Source organism: Vulpes lagopus, chromosome 21 (genome assembly GCF_018345385.1).
Source record: "Vulpes lagopus strain Blue_001 chromosome 21, ASM1834538v1, whole genome shotgun sequence".
Taxonomy (NCBI): domain Eukaryota; kingdom Metazoa; phylum Chordata; class Mammalia; order Carnivora; family Canidae; genus Vulpes; species Vulpes lagopus.
In genome coordinates this window covers 36,835,288-36,860,226 of record NC_054844.1, presented here as the reverse complement: position 1 = coordinate 36,860,226, position 24,939 = coordinate 36,835,288, and the positions used below count along the sequence as shown (strand labels likewise).

The 24,939-nt window shown below is 38.9% G+C and overlaps 1 protein-coding gene and 1 long non-coding RNA gene across 3 annotated transcripts in view; one reads left to right on the top strand and one right to left on the bottom strand.

Annotated features, from left to right (window-relative positions):
* The window catches only part of LOC121479833, a 70,321-nt gene that overhangs the window by 18,017 nt on the left and 27,365 nt on the right, over positions 1 to 24,939 (top strand). The window lies entirely within an intron of this gene.
* The window catches only part of ANO6 (anoctamin 6), a 189,967-nt gene continuing 176,085 nt past the window's right edge, over positions 11,058 to 24,939 (bottom strand). For both annotated transcript variants that reach the window (XM_041735628.1, XM_041735629.1), the window contains 3 exons: positions 20,988 to 21,187; positions 19,654 to 19,759; positions 11,058 to 14,364 (listed from right to left, as the gene is read on the bottom strand). In XM_041735628.1, the coding sequence (XP_041591562.1) occupies positions 14,155 to 14,364; positions 19,654 to 19,759; positions 20,988 to 21,187 (516 nt within the window). In that variant the 3' untranslated portion in view covers positions 11,058 to 14,154. The remainder of the gene's footprint in view (positions 14,365 to 19,653; positions 19,760 to 20,987; positions 21,188 to 24,939) is intronic.

Sequence of the window (24,939 nt, the reverse complement as noted above, 5' to 3'; positions counted from 1 at the left end):
AGCCCCTGAGAAGTTGAAAATCCATACAGAACTTATAACTCACTAAAAAATTAACTACTACTATCCTGCTATTGACCAGACACCTTACCAAAGGCAGAAAAACTGTTAACACATTTTTTTAAAAATGTAGTAGACCTACGATGTTCTATTAATTTTAGGTGCACTGCATAGTGATTTGAGAAGTCTATATGTTGTGCTATGCCCACCACAAGTGTGACTACCACCTGCCACCATACACTATCACAATAACATTGATTATATTCCCTATGTTATGCCTTTTTTTTTTCCTGTGGCTTATTCATTCTGTAACTGGAAGCTTGTATCTCTTGCTCCCCTTACCCATTTTACCCATCACCCACCGCTCTTTCTCTGGCAATCACCTGCTCTGTATTTATGGGTCTGTTTCTGCTTTTTTTTGGCGTGCTTTGTTTCTTATGTTCCATGTATACAGATATGAAAATATATGATATTTATCCTTCTGTATGACTTATTTCACTTGGTATAATAATCTTGGTCCATCCATGTTTCTGAAAATGGCAAGATTTCATTCCTTTTTATGGCTATATACATATATATGTATGTCTTCTTTATCCATTCATCTATTGATGGATGCTAAAGTTGCTTCCAAATCTTGGCTATTATGAATAATGCTGCAATAATAAATGTAGGAGTATGTATATCTTTTTGAATTAGTGTTTTTATTTTCTTTGGTTAAATATCTAGCAGAATTATTGGATCATCAGTATTTCTAGTTTTCTTTCTTTTTTTTTTTTGAGGAACCCCCATACTGTTTTCTACAGTGGTTGCACCAATTTACATTCCTACCAACAATGTTCCTTTTGTCTACATCCTCACCAACACTTATTTCCTGTCTTAAAAAGAAAAGAAAAGAAAAATGATTTATTTATTTATTTTAGAGCACATGTGCACACATCAGGGAGGGGCGGCGGGAAAGAATCTTCAGGCAGACTTCCTGTTGAGCTTGGAGCACCTCTTGGGGCTTGATTCCAGGATCCGTGAGATCATTACCTGAGCTGAAACCAAGAGTTGGATGCTCAACCAACTGAGCCCCCCCAGGTGCCCCTATTTCTTGTTTTCTTTGATTCTAGCCACAGTGACAGGTATAGGGTGCTGTCGTATTGTGGTGTTTATTTGCATTTCCCTGATGATGAGCATCTTTCCATGTGTCTGTTGGCCATCTGTGTTTTCTTTGGAAAAATATTCAGATCCTCTGCCCACTTCTTAGTGGAATTATTTGTTTTCTGGTGTTCAGTTGTATACTTTTTAAATATACTTTGGCTACTAGCATCTTATCAGATCCATTATTTGCAAATATCTTCTCATTTAGTAGTTTGCCCTGTCATTTTGTTAATGGTTTCTTTACCTATGCAAAGGCTTTTTATTTTGGTGACGTCCCAATTTTTTATTTTTACTTTTGTTTCCCTTGCCTTAGGAGACCTATCTAGAGAAATGTTGCTAAGGCTTATGTCCAAGATTAATGTGTATGTTTTTGTTTTAGGAGTTTTATGGCTCCAGGTCTGTCTCACATTTACGCTTTTAGTCCATTTTGAATTTATTTTTGTGTATGGAGTAAGGAAGTGGTCTAGCTTCATTCTTTTGCATGTAGCTGTGCAGTTTTCCCAGCATCATTTGTTGAAGAGACTTTTTTCCCCATTGTATATTCTTGCCTCCTTTGTTGAAGATTAATTAACCATATAATCATGGGTTTATTTCTGAGCTTTCTATTGTGTACCATTAATCTATGGTCTATTTTAGTGCCAATACATAATGTTTTTATTGCTATAACTTTGTAGTATGACTTGAAATCTGGGATTGTAATACCTTCAGGATTCATTCTTCTTTTTCAAGATTGCCGTAGCTATTCATAGTCTTTGTGGTTCCATACGAATTTTAGTATTATTTGTTGTAGGTCTGTGAAAAAGGATATTGACGGTTTTATAGGAATTATATTAAATCTGTGGATTAGATATTTTAGATATTTTAATGATATTAATTCTTCCAGTCTATGAGCATGGAATTTCTTTCCATTTGTTTGTGGTATCTTAAATTTCTTTCATCAATGTTTTGTAATTTTTTAAATTTTACTTCAGTAGAGTTGACATACAGTATTATATTAGTTTCAGGTGTACAATATAGTGCTTTAAGAATTCTATACACTATTCAGTGCTCATCATAAGTGTACTCTTAATCCCCCTCACCTTTTTCACCATCCCTCCACCCACCTCTCTCCTCTGATAGTTATCAGTTTGTTCTCTGTAGGTAAGAGTCTCTTTCTTGGTTTTTCTCTTTTTCCTTTTGCTCATTGTTTTTTCTTAAGTTCCACAGATGAGACAAATCTTATGGTATTTGTCTTTCTCTGACTTATTTCTCTTAGCATTATACTCTAGCTCCATTTATTTTGTTGCAAATGACAAGATTTCATTCCTTTTTATGGCTCAATAGTATTCCACTGTGTGTGTATGTGTGTGTATCCATTTAAAATACGTGTGTGTGTGTGTGTATATATATATCCATTCAAAAAAATATATATTATCCATTTATCTATTAATGAACACATGGGCTGCTTTTCATAGTTTGGCTATTGTATATAATGCTGCAATAAACATAGGGGGTCATGTATTGCTTTGATTTACTGTTTTTCTATTTTTAGGGCAAGTACCCAGTAGTGTGATTCCTGGATCATAGGGTAGTTCTATTTTTAACTTTTTGAGGAAACTCCATACTGTTGTCCACTATGGCTGTACCAATTTGTATTCCCATCAACAGTAAACGAAGTCTCACATTTCATCTTTTTTTCCTCCACCTTTTTGCCAACACATGTTGTTTCTTATGTTGTTGATTTTAGCCATTTTGGCCGGTGTGAGATAATATCTCATTATAGTTTTGATTTGTATTTCCCTAATGATAAGTGATTGTGAGCATCTTTTCATGGGTCTGTTGGTCCTCTGTATATCATCTTCGGAAAAATGTCTATTTATGTATTCTGCCCATTTTTTAATTGGGTTATTTGGTTTTTGGGTGTTGAGTTTTAGAAGTTCTTTATATGTTTTGGATATTCTTTTTTTTATGTTTTGGATATTCTTAATCAGATGTATCATTTGCAAATATCTTCCCCTGTTCCATAAGTTGCCTTTCAGTTTTACTTATTGTTTCCTTCACTGTGCAGAAGTGTTTTATTTTGATGTAATCCCAATAGTTTATTTTTGCTTTTATTTCCTTTGCCTCAGGAGACCTATCTGGAATAAATTTGCTATGGATAACTCCAGAGAAATTACTGACTGCTTTCTTCAAGGAATTTTATAATTTAGGTCTCACATTTAGGTCTTTAATCTATTTTGAGATTTTTGTGTGTGGCAAAAGAAAGTGGTCTAGTTTCATTCTTCTGCATGTGGCTGTCCAGTTTTCCCAACACCATTTGTTGAGGAGACTCTCTCTTCCCACTGTATATTTGGTCTTCCTTTGTCAAAGATTAGTTGACCATATAATTGTGGGTTTATTTCTGGATTTTCTATTCTGTTCCATTGACCTGTGTGTCTATTTTTGTGCAGTACCACTTGTTTTGATGCAGCTTTGTAATATAACTTAAAGTCTGGAATTGTGATACATCCTGTTTTGTTTTCTTTTTCAAGATTGCTTTGGCTATTTAAGCTCTTCTGTGGTTCCACACAAGTTTTAGGATTATTTGTCTTTTATCAATGTTTTATAGTTTCTGGAGTACAAGCCTTTCACTTCCTGGTTTAAATTTATTCTGCAGTGTTTTATTCTTTTTGGTACAACCGTAAATGGGATTGTTTTCTTAATTTCTCTTTCTGCTACTTTGTTATTAGAGTATAGAAAAGCAAAGATTTCTGTATATTAATTTTGTTTCCTGCAACTTTACTGAATTTATTGGTTTAGTGATAATTTTTCTTTGGTGGATTCTTGAGGGTTTTCTAGATATACTATGCTCTCTGCAAATTGTGATGGTTCTACTTCTCCCTTACCAACTTGAATGCCTTCTATTTACTTGTCTGATTGCTGCAGCGAGGACTTTCCAGTATGATTTGTAAATAAAAGTGGTGATAGTGAACATCCTTGTTTTGTCCCTAATCTGAGAGCAAAACCCTGTTTTTCACCCTTAAGTATGATGTTAGCTGTGGATTTTTCATTGACAGCCTCAATTATGTTGAGGTATATTTCTCCTAAACCCGCTTTGTTGAGAGTTTTTTTTTTTTTTTAATCATGAATGGATGTTAAACTTTTTCTGTATCTATTGAGACGATCGTATGATTTTTATCCTTCATTTTGTGGATGTGGTGTATCATGTTGATTAATCTGTGACTATTGAGCCATTCTTGCATCTCCAGAATAAATGTCACTTAATGTATGCCTGAGTTCAGTTTGCTAATATTTGTTGAGGACATTTGCATTTATGTTTATCAGGGATATTGGCCTGTGGTTTTCTTTTTCTGCAGTGTCATTGATATCAGAGTAATACTGGCCTTGTAGAATGTATTTAGAAATTCTCCTCTGTTTCTACTTTTTTTGAATAGTTTGAGAAGAATAGATATTAGCTCTTCTTGAAAAGTGGTAGAATGCATTTGTGAATTCATCCGGTCCTAGACTTTTGGTTTTTAGAAATTTGATTACTGATTCAATTTTGTTACTAGTAAGCTGTTGTTTAGATTTTCTATTGCTTCTTGATTCACTTTTGGGATCTTGTATATTTCCGGGAATTTATCCATTTCTTCTAGGTTATCCGATTTGCTGACATAATTTCTTATAGTAGCTTCTTATAATCCTTTGTATTTCTGTGGTGTCAGTAAGTTGTTACTTGTCTTTCATTTATGATTTTATTTATTTGGGTCCTCTGCCTTTTTTTTTTTGCTACTGAGTCTGGGTTAAAGGCTCATAATTTTATTTATCTGTTCAAAGAACCTGTCCTAGGTTTCATTGATCTTTTCATTTCATTTTTCTTTTTTTAAGTCTTAGTTCATTTGTTTCTACTCTGATCTTCATTATTTACTTTCTTTTACTAACTTTGAGCTTTATTTTACTTTATTTTTTTCTAGTTCCTTTAGTTGTAAAGTTAGGCTGATTATTTGAAAATTTTCTTTTTTTGGTAGTGGTTTTTTTGTTTTGTTTGAGATAGGCCTGTATCACTATAATCTTTCCTTTTGAAACTGGTTTTGCTGTGTTCCAAAGATTTTGAATCATTGTATTTCATTTTCCTTTGTCTCCATGTATTTTTAAAGTTTTCTCTTTGATTTCTGCATTGACCAATTGGTTGTTTAGTAGCACGTTGTTTAACCTCAATGTGTTTTTTTTTTTCATTTTTTCTGTAATTGATTTTTAGTTTCATACTGTTGTAGTAGGAAAAGATGATTGATATGATTTCAGTCTTCTTAAATTTATTGAAGCTTATTTTGTGGCCAAATATGTGATCTATCCTGTAGAATGTTCTATGTGTACCTGCAAAGAATGTTTATTCTGTTGTTTGGGGTGGAATGTTCTGTATATAAGGGCTAAGTACATCTAGTCTAATGTGTCATTCAAAGACACTGTTTCTTTATTGATATTTTTTTGCCTGGGTTGTCTACTCATTGATGTAAAAGGAGTATTAAAGTCTTCTACTATTACTGTATTACTGTCAATTTTTCTTTTTGTACTGTCAATAATTGCTTTATGTATTTAGGTGCTCCTATGTTGGGTGAATAGATATTTACAGTTGCTATATGTTTTGTTTAGATTGATCTTTTTATCATTATGTAATGCCCTTCTTTGTCTCCTGTTACAGTCTTTAAGAAACATTTTTTAAAAGATCTTACTTATTTATTTGACAGAGAGCACAAGCAGGGGACATGGCAGGCAGAGGGAGAGGAAGAAGCAGGCTCTCCACTGAGTAAGGAGTCTGATGTAGGGTTCAATTCCAGGACCTTGGGATCATGACCTGAACCGAAGGCAGTATGTAACTGACTAAGCCACCCAGGCACCCTGGCTGTTTTTGTTTTAACAGATTTTTTTTAAAATTTTTATTTATTTATGATAGTCACAGAGAGAGAGAGAGAGGCAGAGACACAGGCAGAGGGAGAAGCAGGCTCCATGCACCCGGAGCCCGACGTGGGATTCGATCCTCGGTCTCCAGGATCGCGCCCTGGGCCAAAGGCAGGCGCCAAACCACTGCGCCACCCAGGGATCCCTGTTTTTGTTTTAAAGTCTACTTTGTCTGATATAGTGTCTTAATACTACTCTGGCTTTTTTTTTTTTTCCCTACAGTTTGCATGGAATATCATTTTCTATCACTTCACCTTCAGTCTATATGTCTTTAGGTCTGAAATTAGTCTCTTGTAGGCAGCATAAAGATGAGTCTTTTTTTGTTTTGTTTTTTTTTTTTTTTTAAATTTTATTTATTTATGATAGTCATACAGAGAGAAAGAGAGAGAGGCAGAGACACAGGCAGAGGGAGAAGCAGGCTCCATGCGCCGGGAGCCTGATGTGGGATTCGATCCCGGGTCTCCAGGATCGCGCCCCGGGCCAAAGGCAGGCGCCAAACCGCTGCGCCACCCAGGGATCCCCTTTTGTTTGTTTTTTAATCCATTCTGTCACCCTATGTCTTTTGATGGAGCATTTAGATCATTTACCTTTAAAGTAATTATTTATAGACATGTACTTATTACAATTTTGTTAATTGTTTTCTAGTTTTTGTATTTCTCTCTTCCTTTCTTCTCTTTCCTTGTGATTGATGACTTAATTTAGTGTTATGATTGCCTTTTTTCTCTTTATTTTTTTGAATCTGTTACAGGTTTTTGGTTTGTAGTTACTGTGAGGTTCATATGTAACATCCTAACTATATATAGCAGTCTCTATTAAGTTGATGGTATTACTGAAGTACAAACGCATTCTTAAAGAATTTCATTTTTACTTCTCCCTCCATTTTCATATAAATTTAGTCATATTTTATATCTTTTTAAAAAAGATTTTATTTATTTATTCATAAGAGACACAGAGAAAGAGAGAGGCAGAGACACAGACAGAGGGAGAAGTAAGCTCCATGCAGGAAGCCTGACGTGGATTCGATCCCGGGTCTCCAGGATCACACCCTGGGCTGAAGGCAGCGCTAAACCGCTGAGCCACCCAGGCTGCCTAATATTTTATATCTTTTTATCTTGTTTGTCCACCTACCTAATTTTTTTAGATACATGATTGTACCTACTTTTGTCTTTAACCTTTATACTAGCTTTGTGTTTGCTTTCCTACTTTTACTGTATGTTTGCTTTATTCATGACATTTTTTTCTTTCCATAATTTTTTTTAGTTGTAATTATGGCTTTTTATTTTCTACTTAACGAAGTCCCTTAAACATTTCTCATAGCTGGTTTAGTGGTAATGAATTCCTTTAATTGTTCCTGGGTTTTAAAAAATTTTTGTTTTTCTCTGGGAAACACTTCATTTCTCCTCCAATTCTTTCTTAATGAAAACCTTGCCAGATAGAATATTTTTGGTAGTAAATTTTTTCCTTTCAGCACTTTGAATATATCACTCTCTCTGGCCTGTAAACTTTCTGCTGAAAAGTTAACTGATAGCTTTATGGGGTTTCCCCTATACCTAGCTAGTTGTTGCTTCTCTCTTGCTGCTTCAAAAATTCTGTCTTTATATTTAATCTTTGACATTTTAATTTTTATAGATCATGGTGTGGATTTCCTTGGGTTCAACTTGTTTGCAATTTACTGTATTTCAAAACAAAATTTACTGTATTTCATGAATCTAGATGTCTGTTTTCTTCCCCAGATTAGGGATGTTTTCAGCAATTACTTCTTTAAATAATTTTTTTTGCCCTTTTCTCTCTCTTCTTTGTCTGGGGCCTTACCATGCAAATGTTTGTTCACTTGATGTTGTTCAAGAGATAGCCAAAGCTATTTTTAAATTTTTTTTCTTAAAAAGCCCTTTTCTTCATGCTATTCAGCTTGGACACTTTTCATTATCCTATTTTCCAGATTGCTAATCTGTTCTTCTGCATCCACTAATCTGTAGATTCCCTCTGTGTATTTTTAATTTCACTTGCTATATTCTTCAATATTTATATTTTCTCTCTTGAAGTTGTGAGTTCATTTGACATTCTCTCTAGTCCAGTGAGCATCTTTATGACCATTATTTCAAACTCTTTATCAGGCACATTGCTTATCTCCATTTCATTTAGGCTTTTTCTGACGTTTTGTCTTATTCTTTCATATGGAACATATTCCTCTATCTCCTTATTTTGCTTGACTTTCTGTAGCAGAATAGCTACTTCTCCTAAACTAGAAGGAATGACCTTGTACATGGACATCCTTTGTAGACTGTGTGCCTGGTGACTTTGGCTGGTTGACTGGCTGGAGCTGTGGCTATTGTGGGCTGGGGGTGGGGTCACCCTGATGGGATGGCCAGAGCTGAAGTGGACATAAGCCAGGGCAGTCCTGGGGCTCTCGGTAGAGTACAACCTTGCCAGATAGCTGAAGATGAATTAGGTGCAAGCTAAAATGTCCTCCGGCTCTCTGTGCAGAGGGCACCCCAGCAGAACAGTTGATGCTGGAGTTGGTGGAAGGCAGGGTGTCCTGGGTTGATGCATGTAGACGGTGCCATGACAGGGCAGATAGAGCCAGGCTGGGTGTGGGTTGGGGTGTCCTGGGGCCCAGGGACACTCCACCACAACCATGGTTGTGAGGGGAGGTCCCGGGGCTCTCCACATGAAGAGAACCCTGGTAAATAGTCTGGAGCCAAAGTAAGAGTTGGAGGTACCCTGGCAAGTCATCTAGAGCCAAAGTGGTATGGCCTGAGTGTTCTGGGGTACTTTGCACCTGTATCACCTTGGTAATATGGCTGGAGCTATACTGAGTTCTGACTGGGGGGTCCTGGTGTGCTTCATGCAGGAGGCCACCTTGGTGGGACAGCTGGTGCTGGTATGGGCTTGGGGATCACTGAGGTGGTAGGCTTGCTAGCATGTCCAGGCCTTGCTCCTGTCCACATTGTCAGGTGGAGAAGGAATTTAACCCGTGCTCTCCAGCCCCTCCAACCGAGAGAGAGTTTCAGCAGCTCCTCTGCCATTTGACAGAATTCGAGGGCTGGCTCCCTTATATTCCGGTTGCCCCCTTAAGCCATGACTTTCTTTTCTGTTCCCCATAGCATTTTAGGCTGTGTGGGCTAGGGGTTCAGGCCTTGCTGAGGCTGGCTATGACACCCTGACCCTGCTCTTGTCTGTCCTGTCAAGGTGGAGCATGAATGCAAACTATGGGGTTCACCAGCTCCTCTGACGCAGAGTGAGCTCCTGCAGCTCCCCTGTCATTTGACAGGGTTCTAGGTTGGCTATGTATTTTGGTTGTTTTTGTAAACAGTGGCCTTTTTTTTCTGTGTCCAAGAGCAGATGAATCTGATCATGGTCCCTCTGAACTATTCCTCTTCATTCCTGTTTGCAATGGGGGTGGGGTTCCCTTTGTTACCATGTCTCTGTTGCTATTCTCTTTGTGGTCTAGCATTTGTTGTGTAGAAGCTGTTTGGTCAGTGTCAGTTCTTCAGGAGGAAAAGCTCTATAAAGAGGTGTTGGCTTGGTTCTGTGGGAGAGGGGAGTTCAGGGTCTTTCTACATTGCCATCTTGGACCAGCAGCCAAAGCCCAATTAGTACATTATTTTGTATATTATATATTCTTACAATAAAGTGAGCTAGAGAAGAGAAAAAAAATAAGGAAGTGAAAATGTATTTATAGTACTGTATGTATTTATTAGAATTTTATTATTATTATTATTATTATTATTATTATTTTTTTTTTTTTTATTTATGATAGTCACAGAGAGAGAGAGAGAGAGGCAGAGACACAGGCGGAGGGAGAAGCAGGCTCCATGCACCGGGAGCCTGATGTGGGATTCGATCCCGGGTCTCCAGGATCGCGCCCTGGACCAAAGGCAGGCGCCAAACCGCTGCGCCACCCAGGGATCCCTAGAATTTTATTATTAAAAAAAAAAGTAGGGGCACCTGAGTGGCTCAGTTGGTTTAGTGACTCTTGATTTTGGCTTGGGTCATGATCCCAGGATCCTGAGATCGAGCCCCACATTGGGCTCTGCACTCAGCATGGAGTCCGCTTGTCCTTCTCCCTTTGCGCCTCCCCCTGCTAGCACATGTTGTCTAAATAAAATCTTAAAATAAAAAAAAAATATGTGTATAAGTGGACCTCTGACATTCAAACAGGTGTAGTTGAAGGATAACTGTATGATAGACTCATGCCCTGCAAATGAGAAGGGGGTACTTAGCTTAACCGAGACTCTGGTCAGCCCTTTGCTGTACCTAAAGGCTTGAAGGTTAAGAATGTTAATACTCGTCTCAAGGGTGTCATATAAGGATCAGAAAAGGTTTCTTCCTGTTGGTCCAGTTATGGATTATACTCAATTTAGAGTTTTCTTGGAAGCCTAATGAAATCTGGCCAAAAACAAAACAAAAAACCCAAAGCCCCCAACAAAACAGATTTAAAACCTGGAAATGTCCCGGTCAAAAGGTTGATTTTCTTTCTTTTTTTTTTTTTTTTAATGAGATTTTCCTTTATTTTCCATAATTTTCCCTCTCTGTACCCAGTGCCCCTGCAGGTTCAAACAGAGCCTTTCTGGGATTATTAGAGACTTGTCCTCTCTGGGGTGGCACTGTGCCCTGCAATCATGGTTTAGCATCAGCAGGCAACTTTCTCTGGTTGTGGAAGGGGGCCTCTTCCTCCTTGCTGATGCTGCCTGACGCCAGTGCACTGGGTGTGGTGAGCAGATGTCGGCTCGTCTCTGACGCCCACCTGCTCTCCAGGCACAGCACCCTGGGCAGGGCTCACTCCCAACAACTGGGTTTGAGCAGCCCAAGCTAAAGACCTACACCCAATTTTGTCCAGAAAAATCGTGTTTCAAGGTAAGCAGAGGCTGTGAAGGATTTAGCTTAGCCTCTACGCAAAAGCACACGTGTGTTATCTGGGTGATGCATACTTGATAAACAGCAGATATAGATATGCTCGCCTTCTTGAAAACATGAAGACCAAAACAGAGCAGACCACGGTGTTGTTCTTAAAAATGAATTTATTAAAATGCTCATAATTATAAAAGAATATTAAAATGCACATTCACAAAACATTACAAATTTTACATCTTATGCCACAGTGTACGAAAGCATCATGACTATTTCGGTTCTGCTTTAGTTAAGTGGCTCATACATCTTAACTTTTCAAACCTCTTAAAATATAATGTGTACAATCAGAAAATGGCATAGGAAGTGTTTCAATAACGGAGCATATCCTGCCCCCCATCGTGAATTGATGTTTTCTGCAATTCAGGCTACACGCACGGGTAATTAAAAGGGAAGGCATTTGGTGACAGTTTATAAGACGGCCTCGTTTAGTTTCCAAACAAAAATGATAGCAGTCCCTTTCTACTGCCATGTCTGGAGTAGCTGAGGGATACTAAAGAAAAATCTCCTGAGTATTTTGGTCTAATGCTCCAATCTGTTAAGACTCGTAGGCATTACAAAAGGAGAGAAAACGTAAAGTTCTCTAGTGGTTAACACTGGGCAGGTCGAGGGCCAGAGTTTCCTCTCGTGGGTGCAGTGTCCTACCCACCCTTCTTCCTGGGAGGCTGCTTCTAGAAGCAGCAGATCCAGCTCGTGCCTGCCTGCAGACACAGCCCCACATTTTTCTTCACCACCGACAAGTCAGCACTCGAGTTACATTAACACTGTAGGTGTCACAGGTGACCCTGGCTCCCCTCTACTCCACTGTTTGGGGAATACTGGCAGTGTCATACATCAGATTTCCTGCCTTTAAAAATGTAGAGGTTTTTTTTTTTTTTTTCCCCTCCTGTCCACAAAAGCACATTTTAAACTATGAAGATGATTTATGAAAGATGATTCATGAAAACATAAATGCACAATTCTCTTAAAGTTTTATATACAAGAAGATAAGGCAAGAACATTTCCCTTTCTATGCTCCCATAAGCAGTGAGTGGTCGCCCAATCTGACGCAAGGAGAGAGTCATACACTTCAGCGAAGAGCAGAGGTAACAGGAGAGGAAGGGACACCACTTGCAGGAGCAGTGTCACAGGTGAACGGGGAACAGGACCAGATGCACCCAGGCTGTGCTGTGCAGAATGAAGAGCTGGGAGGAAAATCCTTTCTGACTCCCTGTGCAGTCAGGGCTCATGTGGCTTGTTGTGAGCATGCTCTTCACATTGTGAACGTGACCCAGAGAGTTAGCGAAATGTTGTCCCTGATCCAGGGGGACAATTCAGAAGTCCAGAATACTGCTTTAAAGAATCCTACAGAGATAGTGTTTTTTTTTTTTTTTTTTAAAAAAAAAAAACAAAACAAAAACCCAAAACATTCATGGCATGTGTTTAGAACAGTGACCTTGAGGTAAGCTGTTCTATTATGACAAGCCTCTAAGTCTGCTCACCTACACAGCCTCCCCTTTCCTTTGCTGCTGGGATTCGGAGTGGCTGGGCTCCTCCTGGCACCTGGGCATTTAGCAGCACCGCAGTGGGTGGTGGCCCACCCAGCAAGAACCCAGTGCAGGCCCCCTCTCCTGCAGCCAGCACCGCCCTGTTACAGTCCAGAGTGAGCGGTGCAGGCCCCCGGTCGTCTCCAGAGCTCACCCGAGGGCCCTGCACCTGAAAGGCAGTAGAGGACAGGTAAAGACGCTGAGCTGAACAGAGTGAAGGCCAGATGTACGTGGAGCAGACGGGCGTCAGCAGGGAGGTAGGTCCAGCAGACGGAAAGGGTTGTGGCCGGACTGTGGCTTGAGGGAGGCTGGGATCAGAACCAGAGTCTCTCTTCTGGATCAAGAGTGATCTGGGTGTCCTCCTGTCTCCTTCCTCTCCCTGCCACTCCTCCCCTGGGGCGTGCAGGTCACCAACGAGTTACTGGGCCGGGAACACGGGAATGGAGGATGTAGGGAACCACCTTCACCGGGGCAGATGCTTTGGTATGGCGATCCCTTGGAAATGCAGGATCCCTGCCCGAAAGGACAGACGCTCCCTGCCGATCACAGCGCGCTTCACAATTAGGGCGCTTGCTGTTCTGCTAAGCGCACAGCACCGTGGTGGTCATGGCACAGCGGCTGTTCGGTGAGCCAGTCCCAGGCGAGCTTGTGATCTGTAATGCCGGAGCTTTTGGATCTAAGGAAGAGAGGGCACCTGGGGAAACTCATGGGCTTACCTTTCCAGACCATTATGTTGATAAAAATGTAATTTTAATCGCTTGATTTCAATTTTTTTTTTAAGAAATTACGTATCTTTAGAAGAGGTAAATTAATTATCCTGATCGATAGGAATTACAATTCTATTTGAATCTGTAACTTTCCCGGCTTTTGTCATCTTACTCTCCTGAGATGTGCAAAGCAGTCAACACTGATTAGGCACAGAACATTCTAGAGTGCTCCCGGAAGATAAAAGATGTCACTGTGGATTAGTACAAATACACTTCAGAACCTTGCTATCTTTATTCCAATCCATTAAGAGTGTTTCTTTGAGATGGAAAGACAGGCCAAAATGAAGGCTGAGACTATTTCCTCTTATTAAGTGAGGTTTCATTTTCTGTAGGGATGTGCTAATACACCTAAATATTGTGAATTCTTTGGTCTATTTGCCACTTACCATAGCACTCAAACTGAATTCTGAGTTAGCTATTTTTAATCACACAAAAGCTAGCATGTCTAGTCTTTAACGAAAGTGCCGTGAGGGAGAGATGACTCTAGGACAGATCTGGCGAAGTGAAGCAATGAAACACTGCCTAGAAGGGGGATCATGTGCTTGAGAACAGAAAGGAATAAAAATAATCAAACGGAGGGACAAAATCCATTCTGCTTTGGAAGGGGTGGTTTTTAAGCACACTACAAGATTTCTCGTGCTACAGAAATCCCAATTTATCAAAAAAGGGTAACATTTCTGGTTTTCCAGGTGATTAGTTTTATGCGCTTCGTGATCTAAGTTTTACATTTTCCAGTCCCTGCGTGGCTGGCTGACACCGAAAAAATAATCGATATGAAAATGGCAATAGCGAAGACTCCTATTTGCCAAAGTGTTTTAACTTAAACATTCTCATTAGTGATTCATAATATATTTTGACAGAGTAAAATTCTGTAAAGTGCTTCTCAGAACATAAAGCTCTTATTCTGATTTTGGTCGTAAATTGTTATCTGTTACCACTGGCCCCATCCTCTCGGCTATGACCCCCATAGTTTTCGTCATATCTTTGAGGTGATTCTCATGAAGAAGCTTTTGGGTTAGGTATTTTTCTCTCTTGATCTTGCTCTTCGTTCTTTTCGATACATCTGGAATTGCATAGGAGATAAAAAATTTCACAGAGTAGATGACATGCTGTGGGAGAGAAGAAGAAAAAATGTCAATCACAAAGAAATGGAGGGGAACACAGAGTTCCTTTATTATTTTTTTCTTTTTTTTTTTTCCTGCTAGTCATCATGGAAATATATCTGGTCAAGGTGGTGGGCATTGTACACATACAACCCGTCCCTCCCACTAGAAGTGGGTCTACCAAGGAGCTACATTTTTGTTAACTTTAAAAATTTCAAGAATACTATTTGATATGTAGAAAAGAATGTATCTAATATCTATAACACTGGCAATGCTGTAGTATTTTTCCTGTGTTTTTCTTTCCCATCTCATTCCCAGGTCTCTTCCCAAAAGGTTAACACTCTCCCATCTGTCTGAGTATATCTGTATGATTTTATTTTTGAAAACCAGTTTAACCAAAGATGTATCTGTCCCCAGTCTCGAGTCTTACTCGAGTTGAGCTTTCTAAAAAAGTACGATATTATCTAGTCTTTTGAAAATTACTTTCCAAAAAGGAAAACTTATTTGAGAGAGAGAGAGTGCACACGAGCAGGAGCTACAAAGGGAGAGGGAAAGAGATTCTCAAGCAGACTCTGTGCTGAGCATGGAGCCCAGCACAGGGCTTGAGCCCATGACCTCAAGATCATGACCTGAGCTGAAACCAAGAGTCGGATGCTCAACCGACTGTGCCATCCAGGAGCCCCTAAAAATTACTTTTTTTCATTCAAAACTAGTTTCTAATCCATCAGTGTTATCGCACATAGCTGTAGTCCATTCATTATCAATTCTGTATAATAGTCTCCTGTTTGCATATACTATAATTTATCCATTCCCCCATCAAAACATATTTGGGTTGTTTTCAGTGTTTGTTTTAGAAACAACGATGATGGGAATGTTTTTGTACTTGGATTCTGGAGGATATCTGTGAGTTTCTCAAGGGGATGACCTAGGAGTATAACTGCCAAGGCTCTGTTCCATGAATGTTCAAATTTCCAGGATGGTGCCAGGTATTTTCCAAAGTAGTTAAACCAGCTTCCGCGCCCACCAGCAGCATACGATGGTTTCAGTTGTTCTACATTCTTGCCAGCGCCTGTTGTCATCAATTCTTTCTTTCACCCACATAGTGACGATAAAATGGTCTCTCACTTTGCTCTTACATTTCTCTGATGACTAATGACATTGAACACATTTTTATTTGTTCATTATTCAAAAATCTCTGACCTACCAAGGTGACAGATAATACACAATAAACCCAGTTAAAAATAAATTGCACATGGTGTGAAGGTTATAAGAGCCTGGTGAAAGCAGTAAAGCAGAGTAAGAGTTTCTGTGTTATGTGGGAGGCAGATTTCATATAGATTTTATACAGATTAGTCTGGATATGCCCCACTGAGCAAAGACTTTAAAGAGGTGAGAGAACTAGCCATGCAGAAACCAGGAGGAAAGACATTCGAGGCTCTGCACTTCCCTCTGCCTATGTGGGGGAAGCCTACAGCTGTATTTCAGGAATGGCAGGGCAGGAGTGAAGTGAGTGAGGACAGAAGGGACTTGAGAGAGGCAACAGGGCAAGTCCAGATTGTGTCAGGCCTTGCACGACACCGTAAGGACTTTGCCTTTTACTCTGAGTGAGATATGAAGACAAGAGGGAGCCCAGTTAGGAGACTGTGGCCCTAATTCGGGCAAGAAATGATGGTGGCCCCAACCTGGTTGTAGCAGCAGAGCTGGCAAGATGTGGTCAGACATGCAATGTACTATCAAAGGAAAAGCCAGCAGCACTATATGTGGGCCAAGTGGGGGGCTCCAAGAATTTTGTTCTGAACAACCAGTGAGATGTAACTCCCGTTACTGAGCGGGGACCGACTCCCTGTGGATGGAACATTTAGGGCAGGATTGGGAGGAGACTATTCCTAGTGCATTTAAGAAAATAGAGGCATTTGGGGCAGTAGATTTATCTGGTAGCTATCCAAGCAGAAAGGTCGAGTAGGCAGTTGGATTCATGGGTTGAGTTCAGGAGAGGTGTTCTGGAGATTATATATATTATATATTATATATATATATATATATATATATATATATATATATATATATATATATATATATATATATATATATATAGTGAGTCACTGGCATTTAGATGGCACTTAAAGCCAACGGACTGTAAGGTCACCAAGGCTGAGGCGAGAGAGAAAAGAAGACAACCAAGGAATGAGCTCCAGGATCACTCAGGAGAAGAGAAGGAAGGGACTAGCAAAGAAATTAAGAAGGAACTGCCTAGTGAGGTAAGAGGAAAGGGGGGAAAAAGTGTTTTCATGAGAGCCACGTGAGGAGAGACAGTGATCACCTGGGTCAAATACTTCTGGTAAGTTAGGTAATGTGAGGGTGGAGAATATTTGAGATGACAGAGATCTGAATGATGGAAATTATATAGAAAAGAGGCAAAAATTGGAAAAAGAGGGTTTTTCTCCCACCTATTTTTGATGTTAGGTAATACTTATAGACGTGGATTTGCTGTTTTATGCCACCCTTGCCTTTCTGGGATAAACCAATGTGGTCTGATGTCATCTTTAAAGAACATATTGCTTGCTTCAATTGGTACATTTTACAAAGATCTTTGCATCTATGTAATGAAGGAGACTGGATTATAATTTTCCTCTTTCTATTCCTGTCTGATTTTAGGATCTAAAAGGAGTTGGAGAGTATTTCTTTTTTCTAATCTCTGGAGGTAACTAAAATGATCTGTTCTAGAAAGTATGGCATTACTCTCTTACAAAACCATATGGCCTGGTGCTTTCTTTATGGAAAGATTTTTCAATTATTCAAAGTTTTGCTATAACTCTAGGTTTATAGCTGCCTTCTTTAGCATTCTGAAGATATTTGACTTCTCTCTTCTGGCTTCTATGTTAAAGTCTACTCTCATTCCAATTTTAATTTTCCTTATTACTCATCTGTCCTTTTTCTCTGGTTACTTTTAAGATCTTATCTTTGATGAGCTGCGCTTTTGTCACAATCTGTGTGAGCATGGATTTCTTTATTCTGCTTGGTGTTTGCTGTGCTTTCTGCTCTGTGAACAGATGCTTGTCATTACTTTGGGAAGAATTTTAGCCCTTAACTCTTCACATATTGCCTCTTCTCTAGTATCTTTTTTTTTTTTCCTTCTGTGAATTTTTTGAAAATCACTTAATCTCTTTTCTGTATTTTCCATTTTCTTCTCTTCCTGTGTAATGGGCTGGGAGTAATATTTTTCAGACCTAGCTCCCAACTTACTCTCTCTTCAAACTTCTGTTTAATCCATATGGTGTTTTCATTTCAACAACTATATATTTTTCAAAATTATCTTGTAATTTTTAGTTTCTTATTGTTTGCTCATTTGTGAATCTCTTATTTGTTCAAACATATTCAAACACCTTTGATTTATATTCCTAATCTGATGATACATACTCTTAAAATTCTCTTAAAGTTATTGAGGGTCCAAATTAGTTTTTTTTTTTCCCTTGAGTCTACTTGTGTGTTTTTATTTTATTTTATTTTTTTTATTGTTGATCTCCGGAAGCTTGTATTTGATTATTTCAATCTGAGAAAAAACTATGGTCTAAATTGAGGACATCTTTTCTCCAGAGAATATACAAATTTCCTTCTGCTCTGAGACAAATTTAGCCCTTTTGGGGGCCCCTGGCTGAATCCAAGAGTCTCAAGCTCAGCTTGTCCATCTCACTTCTGACCCACTGCTAGTATCCTTGAGGCTTTAGAGGGAGGCACTGATGACAGTGCTCATTCTTAGAGCACTCCAGTGCTTCAGGGGGTGCTCACTGGTCTATTTTAGCCATCATCTTTGTTCCCCTTTGCAGATTCTTCTCAAAGATACAAAGGAAATTATACTTTAAGCTGATTGTGAATGTCTTTTTTTTTTTTTTAAGATTTTATTTATTTAAGAGAGACACACAGAAGTAGAGACATAGGCAGAGAAAGAAGCAGGCTTCCTGTGGGGAGCCCAATGTGGGACTCGATCCCAGGACCCCAGGATCATGACTTGAGCCAAAGGCAGATGCTCAACCACTGAGCCACTCAGATGTCCCTGATGGTGAATGTTTTGTACTGAAATGGCCCCTCACAGTATCTAGTCAACCACGATATCAGAAGTCTAAATACTTTGGCAACTACATATTTGAATATAAACTAGTGATTTCTTGCTGACGTATCAGATACTCCAGGAGTCCACTTAGGATGGTGAGCTAATGATGAATTGTTTCTTCTTCTGTTACTATTTTAGTAGCTATTACAATGGTAGAAAAATTATCAAAGCCAGGCAGCTTATCTCACTTTTTCCTTGCTAACAGATCCTCACTTTGTTTAGAGCAAACCAAATGCCTCTGGTCTCAGCCCACTTTGCTGTGAGGAGGAATCAGGTGCTCTGGTTCTAGCCAATGTGATACAGGTGGAAGTCTGCCCTGGAGACTTCTGGCAAAGCGTTTTCTTTCCTGACAAAAAGGAACATATATGGCTAACATCACCTTTCTTTCTCCTTATTGTCTAGAATGTGTTGCATTTGGAGTTGTAGCGCTCACACTACAGCCATACATGACATGCTGAGAGAGCGAGCCTAGGGAATCAGAGATGCAGTCCTCACATCAGCACACTGGTATTGATTCGGGAGCAACCACCTACTTCTAGTGAACTGTGTCATGTGAGAAAAATCAACCTTTGTTTAAGCCACTATAGATGGGTTTTGGGTTTTCTGCAGTTAAATGTAATCCTAACTGACCACACCCTTCTGGGGCTTCACAGTTATTCCCTCAGTGAAAGAAGTAGAGTTGGTTAGATCAATTTCAAATTTATAGCTGCCTTAGTAGCCATTTTTAAGAGCTAGTTAATTTTAGGACTATAAGAAACTGTGATATGAGGTATATTATGAAAATTTAATAAAATACTTAATGATAATACAAATAAAACTATTACAGCAATAAAAGTTTCTCAGGGGCAGAGATCACCTCTTAGTTGTTTTGAATAAGCCCCTCCATAGGCCTTCATGCAGCCCAGTGCCCCAGATTTTTAAACAAGGCGCTCAATACTGAATTGAGAGGCACTCAATCCCCCTAGCACACAACATGTTTTTACCTTTCCAGGCAGATAATCACTTTCATTTCATTAATGAGAGCATTATGGGCATGCTCCTGTTAAATCTGATTAACAGATGTCCTAAAATAATTACTAGCAAGAGAAAAGAACATATTTTTAAGTCAGAATTGGCGAGTCTTAAGGCTAAGCAGAGGTCTGCAAATATACTGCCTTATAAGCTATTTCAAAGTACACTTCTCCTACCTCCATGACAATGATAAAAGCCAGCTTGGCTGTGATCACGTGCCAGTAGTAGATGTTGTGTTTATACTCTTGTGGGTGTCCAGGTGGGTTCCGGAAATCACGATACCTGGAAACAATACGTTGGGATATCAGGAGATTCTTTTGGACTAAGTACTGTAAGCAGGGGCCCCTTTCAAAAGAGGTCATATTTAATGCAAAGCTTTTTAAAATCGGACATCATATAAATTTTCTCCAAGAGTTTAATTTGGCTACAAAATCCTGAAATAATAACTCCAGTAATACTTAACATAAAATTGGAAGGTGATGGTAATGACATATTCCATATGTGTAAAAACAAAAGTATTAAAAACCTTTTTTTTTGTCAAAGTTTTATTCCTGCTTTCTCAAAAGAGCATAACCAAAACAATGTAGCATATTTTCAGAAACAGGTTTATAAACTTATTTATAGAATGGTATCCTCAGGCTTCACTCAGCTATGGCTCTGCCCATCTGCTTGTTATAATTTTCAACCTAATTTCCTTATTAGATGTCATGTGCTACTGCTGTTAGTCTGGCTCCCTCAGGAAGCACATCTCACATTTTTTGCCTGTACCCTATTAGACCCGGAAGAGTTTGATTAATCTTTAGAATTATGTCAAGTGAGATAAGATTCAATGTGGGATTCTGAAGAGGCTCTAGAAACATTTATTTGGGCTTACTTCTGGTTTCTTGGTTGGGTTGCTGAGAATCTGAACCAGAAAAGGGCTTGAGGAACTGAACTCAATGAGATTTAAAGCCTCCTGTAAGGTTAGGACTCTGACTGGGGAAAAAAAAAAAACAAACTGTATCATCTGTAGTCAAAAAACTTTATCAATTAGTGATTTACTTGATGTTCATTGTCCATAGTTGACCTTACCAGACATTACAATCAATGCAGAGAGAAAGGAATGCCTCTAAGAATACTGCCAAACGAGCATGAGGTCTCTACATTTCTCATCTTTGCATTTCTTGGAGAGTGCTACTTTGCTGCATTCAGTACATAAAGTTGTGCTTGAATAACAGATTAGGCATAACAACTGAATTATTTTGTTTTTTTTTGGGGTTCTGTGAGTTTCTTCATTTCTAAGATGCAAACAAGACTTGTTCTACAGGATCAGTCTCCCTGTAATCATTTGAAGCTCTCACCTTTAAATCATGCGTTTTATGGTTTGATTTGTAAATTCTGACCCTAGTCTGTAAGTTTGGCTGAAAAGAAAACTAGGGGGATAAAGTATTTCCAGTAATTTAGAATTACATTAAAAGTAAAAGTCCTTTAAAAGATGAAGTACATTTTTAAACATATCAGCAAAACTTGCCTGCATGTACGGATATCAAAATCAGAGGCTGAACTTCCCCTGCTTCTGCTTTTGAAGTCTGAGACGTTGAAGTAGGAGAGAGTACTGTTGATGTATCCTTCCATGGTGTACTGGGTGTGGTTCCCATAGGGAGGGACGGAGAAGGACCAGTAATACACCAGGCGGGGGATCATGTCTGACGTGAAAGCAATGATCATGGCCTATGTGGGGAGGGAAATAACAAGGGGGCATTAATTTAGGGCCTTTACAGTGATGGTTAACAAACACTCCAACATTATGTTTTTATCAGTTGTTTTTTTTTTTTTTACATGAAAGATTCAGAAACTTTAATCTTTTCCCGTCCAATGGATATGGATAGCGAATGTCCTAAAGTCTTTGAGCAGCTGCTTTAAAGAACAGTTGCTTCCTCTTGGACTTCAGTTCCCATAAGGGCTGTCATGAAGTCCATCTGCAGATGAAAAGTAAAGGCCTGCAAGTTGCCTATTATATTTAAGTACAGTAAGAACAATCGTAGACCAGAGTATTCTGGATTAACTCAGGTTGCTTGCATATATTGTATATAAGTTAGATTTTCAAGAATGAGAATATTATATGATCATACGAATGAGAATATTATACGAGAATATTATACGAATATTATACGAGAATATTATACAATCAACCTTGGAACTCCACTTGATATAATTTTAATCTTTCTTTTAGGATTTTGAAGGCCCTTTTGTATAAGTAATATTAGTGTCAAAATTATGAAAATAATTTGACCTTATATAACTTCTTTGTAGAGTTTTTACAATTGATATAAAACTGATTTTTAAATCACTTGCCTCTTAAAAGTAGAATATATTACATAAAATAGATTTTCCTTGTTCTAATAATGGCCTTCAAAATCACTTTTTTTCCCCCCTACAGTATCTTGACTTATTTATACAAGCCAACCCATAGTCTGATTTTAAACTCTCAGTATGTGCTTATGTGTGTTGCTTCATTAGAGAACAAGAATTTACTAATTTTAAAATGTAGGTAGCAAGAAACTATACTGGGGTTGTTCCCTTCATATAGTCAAATGTATGCCTACTTTATTAGATCTAGTGTCTAAGCCTCTAAACTTCAAAAAGACTAACTGAACACAGTTGTGAACATTATACATGATCAAATAACAAAGTTTAGTGTGTTTCCAGATGACAGGAATGAATTAGATCAATTTTAAACCTACGTCTATGTCAGGCATACCTTATTAGGATGTAAAACTATTACAAATTACCTGAATTTTCTCTAAAATGCTTTAATTTGGGCTTTAAACTCTCTACTGTGTTAAACTGGTTTCAAAGAAGGAGAAAGTCAGGAATATAATTTAACCCAAATTCTATGTGCATAAACAAAGCTCAATGATTCAGTCATTTATTGAAGCAGAAAGACATGTTTTTGGCACACCATGATTTTTAATAGTATTCATCTGAACATATGGTTTAGATGCAGTGAGACCACAAGCCAACAAACAAGATATCAGAGCAAGAAAAACAACCAAGGGGCTTTTCTATTGCAAAATTACTCCCACTAGTAGAACCAGTTTTGTCATTTCCTCTCAAGTGAAGTGTGTGTGTGTGTGTGTGTGTGTGTGTGTGTGTGTGTGTGTGTGTTTGCCTGTCGGTTGGGGGGCAAGGGGGCAAGGCAAGACTATTTTACTTTTTTTTCAGATTTCAGTAGTTTAAAATTTCCTGTTATCACGTAACTATAGCTCTTTACAAAATCACCTGCAGATGTGCTCCAGAAAGCTACAAACATTCCAACAAGGAAGATAATTCTCTTGTCTTCTGACAAGACACTTTTTCCTCCTGCATTGAGCTGCTTTGAGACACACTGTAAGAGGACAAATAATGTGGTGTGCCTCACTTCCCATGCTGTTCTGAACATGATTTTCCATTGATATCAAAATAAATTGATTGCTTTTCAATGGCAGATACTGTGGCCTGATACAACCATATCAATTCAGCTTATTTATTAGACCAGCAGCTTTAAAATGAATGATTTTATACCAAACTCCTGCTTGATGTCCATTTTCATCCCTGCTAGCTATTCTCTTTTCCTATAGTTAAAAGTTCTCCTATGATGGAAAGTTAGCCCTTTTTGGGCTCAGGAGATTGTAGAGGTATGCATTAAGTTTGTGAGGGAATAACGTACATGTTTAATTCTTATGCGTATAAAACATACACAGGACCTGCATCTTGGAAGCAGTATGGAATCCTAATAATATGGAAAAGAGGATCGTCCATAGTTCCATCAATGATCTAAAAGGCAGGTTTCCTAGGCTGTAATAAAATGATGCCTAAGCTGTAAGAAAAAACAACTACTTGGATAAGAATGAGTAGCACCAATTAGCAGGCATGCATGTGCCTGTGTGTGTATATATGCACACCCACACCCACAGAGTAGCCTTAGTAACACAGCCAGTACCCCAAATGTGCTAATGGAGTGGAGCCATGCTGGGGATACTAGGAAAAGGTGCCTAACACAATCAAACCAGAGTGCTGAGGGATGAATGGAGAGTATGAGTCATTTGGATTTTCTGGTTAGCTGAAGGTCAAACAAAAACCCTTTTAACTTCAAACCTTGTTGCTCAAATTTTCCTAAAGCACACAATTCTATGTTCCTGCCTTGCTTAGTGTTGTATAGCATATTGGATGTGACAGATTCATTCTTTTATGATCGTAGAATGTGAAAGGCTTCAGTGTCCTATTTCTGAATATCAGTCTTCATTTCGTAGCACAGTGGATGTTGAAGGTGTGGTGTACCTGAGCGAATGGAAAATGATATCACCTAGCAGTTGTTTTTTTTGTGTGCCATTTGCAACTTTCTCCAAAAAGCAGGGATAGCATAGGAGTCAGATAAATTGAGGGTTCTTGGGGTTGGTGGTGGTGGTGACAGCTGGGTTCCAGGTAATATGCTTTACTGTGTAAAGCTGTAACCATGGCTCAGTGACACATTGTAAAATTCTTGTGCCTTTAGTTAGACATCTGTCAAAGTCTACACAGTCACTGTTACGATGGGTGATGAAGATGACACAGCAGCAGCTAAGATTGCATGAGGACCAGGCTCTGTGCATTCTATGCATTAGCTCACTGAAGTCCTTGGTCACCCTTTATGGTATATAATATTCTTAAAATAGGAGCTGGGAATTTTCAACTTACAAATGGTAAAATGAAGCTCTGATGTGTTAAATCCTGGCCAGATGTCATGCGGCCGAGAAGCTGCAGTGCAGGGAGCTGGACCTTGGGTCTGACCTGTGTCTACAGTGCTGAGCCTGACCTGAAGCCTGACCCACAGGCACTGCTGAATTCTGTTCTGTTTCTACAAGTGCTCGTGGAAAAAGGCTGCAGACTCAGGGCAAGTGTGGCTTCTGGGATAAAACTGGGATATCATCTTATTGGGGACTGTGACCTGGAAATAAAATGCATAGTGAAATAAGGGAAGAAATAGCCCTAATTGTAAGGCTATTTCTAGGGAAGGTAGTCATTCCCTTGCTGGGCTGGGATGGAAATTGTTCTCCCTGAGAGCTCCTTATTGGCTTGTGTTTAAAAAAAAAAATGGGGGTTGGGCGGGGGCGGAGAGAGAGAGACAGACAGGCAGACAGACACTGACTGTTCAGATTGGTCCAAGATCTATACAGGTTGTAAAAGATTGTGTTCTGTTCCTCACAGCTGGGACACATGCAGGGTATGAGGCTGCTTAGCTAATGACCAGAGAGTGGCAAGCAAAGGCCAAGGGTGGGGTAGAGAGGAGAAATGAGGCCCACTCTAGAGCTCCCCTTCTTGAAAAACCTCTGCCTAGGAATCAAAGAAGGTGACACATGAATGGAACTCACAAAGTACTTTATCATCAAAGAATTAATATTTTAAGTCGATAGTTTGGAATACATAATAAAATATGGTAGAATGATACTTCTTTTACAGTCTTG